Below are 2,500 nucleotides of genomic sequence, written 5' to 3'. Positions count from 1 at the left end.
CCCCCCCCCCCCTAACTAATTATGTTTTTCTGAAAACAGGTTTAAATAAATGCATGAATTTTGTTTGGAGTTTGGGTTCTCTATATGTGTGTTTACAAACCCACAGACCCAACTTTTATCTTCATCCACATCCAAATTATTGAATTATACCACTTAAAACAAATGTTGTAGGTCTCGCCTAGGCAGCGATTCAGACTTCACATCGTTTGCAGCTAAAGATCCATCAGTAACAAGTGAGGAGTTGGCTGCACAATCAGTAATACTGGTACTGACTGTGGTGAAGCTGCTTGGTTCACAGAAAGCAGAGTTTATGCTGGAGTACAGACAGGTATGGTTTATCCATTGCATTTGAAATGAATGCTGTGGTATGCCTTATAGGACTTAGAATATGGTAAAGGAAGTTATTTTAGACATTTGTGTCTCATGCTATTATTTGTGAATAAAGACATGTAATGGAAATCAAAACTGTTTTATAATCCCTTCATTCTCCTCCTCCTCTCCCTCCTTTTCCCTTCATATTCTCTTCTATTTTTTCCATTTGCACATACTTCATCTTCCTTTCAGATGCTGAGCAATTCATCCACCATGAGCCACATTGTCCGCTGCCAGCGCTCAGGCAATCCTGAATATGTGTCCCGAGCGGTTGCAGTCCTGTGTGAAGGAACAGTGCCAAGTGAAAGGTATTCTTTTTCTTCATTTAGGTTCTTCCTTCCCTTTTTTGGTTTTAAATATATGTTTATATTATCTGTTATTTTTAGAAATAGAATTGTATTATTTTACTGATAAGATGATTTGTAGTGCTTGGCTTTTAAAAATTTTGTATTATCAGAAAATTATTTCAAGAGCTATTAATGATTTTGTGAAGTTGTTCAAAGAGCATGCAGAATTTTGTAATTTTAAATGTGTTCTAAGAAAATATATTAGATAAAAATTTGGTTTAGCAGATTACCACTCTTTGGTGAATTTCAATTGTTAGGATCAGTAGAAACTTCATCATTCTTTTCCCTCCCTTCTAGCATGACTTCCCTTATCAAAGCCTTTGAAGAGTCTAACTTGTCAACACATTCTGCACTGAGTGCTGACTTTGAGCCCAGTAGACAGGATGGCACATACTGGTCCCATACCCAGTCCTTCCCCCCGAGCTGTGAGGAGAAGGTTGACAATATGATTGCGCGGTTGAAGGGCACCATAGATAAGATAGAGGTTGGTTGGCTGGTAGGACAGCTTGGTGAAAAAGGGATTTGGAGAAACTTTTGGTGGGATTTTTCTCTTCTTCTTTTCCTTTCATGAAATGATTGGTAATATTTTTTTCCTATACTTATGTAGCATTCATTTATACACAAAAAAAAACAGAAATTAAGAATTTTGGTTTGTTGCATATATATTTACCAATATATGTAGCATCATGTTTTATAATTAAAACTTTTTATATTACCACTATTTGAATTTTAACTCATTGCTGCCAGGTAAATGTACAATTGACTGTAGTTTATGTAAATTTTCTTTGCAGAGATGGCTCCTCAAGATGACAAAAGAATGACATGTCCATTGTAATTTTAGTTTATTAATTGTTTTTACGCAGAAATGGCACAAGTGCTTAGTTTCAAAGGAGTATAAATATCTGGCCAGTTTACCCTTTTTCATTAGTTTACTGTTTATATTATATTTTGATAATAATCATAATGTCAATGATATTAATAATAATAATAATAATAATAATAATAATAAAGACATTATTAATATTAATAGCATTAAAGAAACAAAAAAAACATTTCCCTACAAAGTTATGAAATGGGGAAATCAGGTGCAGTTACTAGGGCCTACTCATTGACTCTTTGGTGGCTGAGCACTTGGTGGGCTGTGTGCAATAGAATTTACAAGAAATTTCAGTGGACAGTACAGCCATTGGATTAACATTAATATTGTTCTTGTAATTATTATTTATGCAATAAATATTACAATATTATTAACAATACTTACAGCAATAAGAAATAAAAACACTTTCTAAAAATTCAAGAAAAGGGTATACAGGTTAGATAGGTAAGATTAGTAATTGACGCCCTGGTGATTAAGCACTTGTGGAGCCATCTATATGAAACGGTAATGATCAAAAACAAGAACAGAAACAGGACATGCCATGTATTTAAGTCATGCCCTTAACACCTCAGTTGGGTATACAGCTGTTTTCATCCCAGCTGCAGTACTGGCTGAGAGTGGTTATTGGTCCAGGAAGACTAATAATTGCCTTTACAATTTTGTCTCCTTCCCTTGGGATACTGGGCCAGCCATGTCCTCTGGATTTATTATAAACCCTGAGGGCTTTTCCAGAAGGGAACTAGTATTCCATGGCTCAAGGTTTCCACATTGATTTTAATTTTATTATCTATGCTTAGAGTAATACCTTTTAAAACAAAAGAAATCAATACCTCAGTTTGCCACAGACCATTTTTATTTAAAGATATAATGAGTTCCTCCTTCTCCTCTCTCTCTCTCTCTCTCT

General features: G+C 34.8%; 2 protein-coding genes across 4 annotated transcripts in view; both read left to right on the top strand.

The window, feature by feature from the left end:
* The window catches only part of LOC125038954, a 24,765-nt gene extending 22,308 nt beyond the window's left edge, over positions 1 to 2,457 (top strand). For all 3 annotated transcript variants that reach the window (XM_047632656.1, XM_047632655.1, XM_047632658.1), the window contains exons 11-13: positions 172 to 328; positions 565 to 680; positions 1,017 to 2,457. In XM_047632656.1, the coding sequence (XP_047488612.1) occupies positions 172 to 328; positions 565 to 680; positions 1,017 to 1,290 (547 nt within the window). In that variant the 3' untranslated portion in view covers positions 1,291 to 2,457. The remainder of the gene's footprint in view (positions 1 to 171; positions 329 to 564; positions 681 to 1,016) is intronic.
* Positions 2,138 to 2,500, top strand: part of LOC125039001 (cilia- and flagella-associated protein 58-like) — a 13,145-nt gene continuing 12,782 nt past the window's right edge. Inside the window, exon 1 of the mRNA XM_047632720.1 lies at positions 2,138 to 2,338. Within this exon, the coding sequence (XP_047488676.1) occupies positions 2,138 to 2,338 (201 nt within the window). The remainder of the gene's footprint in view (positions 2,339 to 2,500) is intronic.

The sequence above is a fragment of the Penaeus chinensis genome, chromosome 26, assembly GCF_019202785.1.
Source record: "Penaeus chinensis breed Huanghai No. 1 chromosome 26, ASM1920278v2, whole genome shotgun sequence".
NCBI classification, from domain to species: Eukaryota; Metazoa; Arthropoda; class Malacostraca; order Decapoda; family Penaeidae; genus Penaeus; species Penaeus chinensis.
The sequence above is the reverse complement of the archived record's forward strand: the minus strand, read 5'-3'. Positions and strand labels throughout refer to the sequence as shown.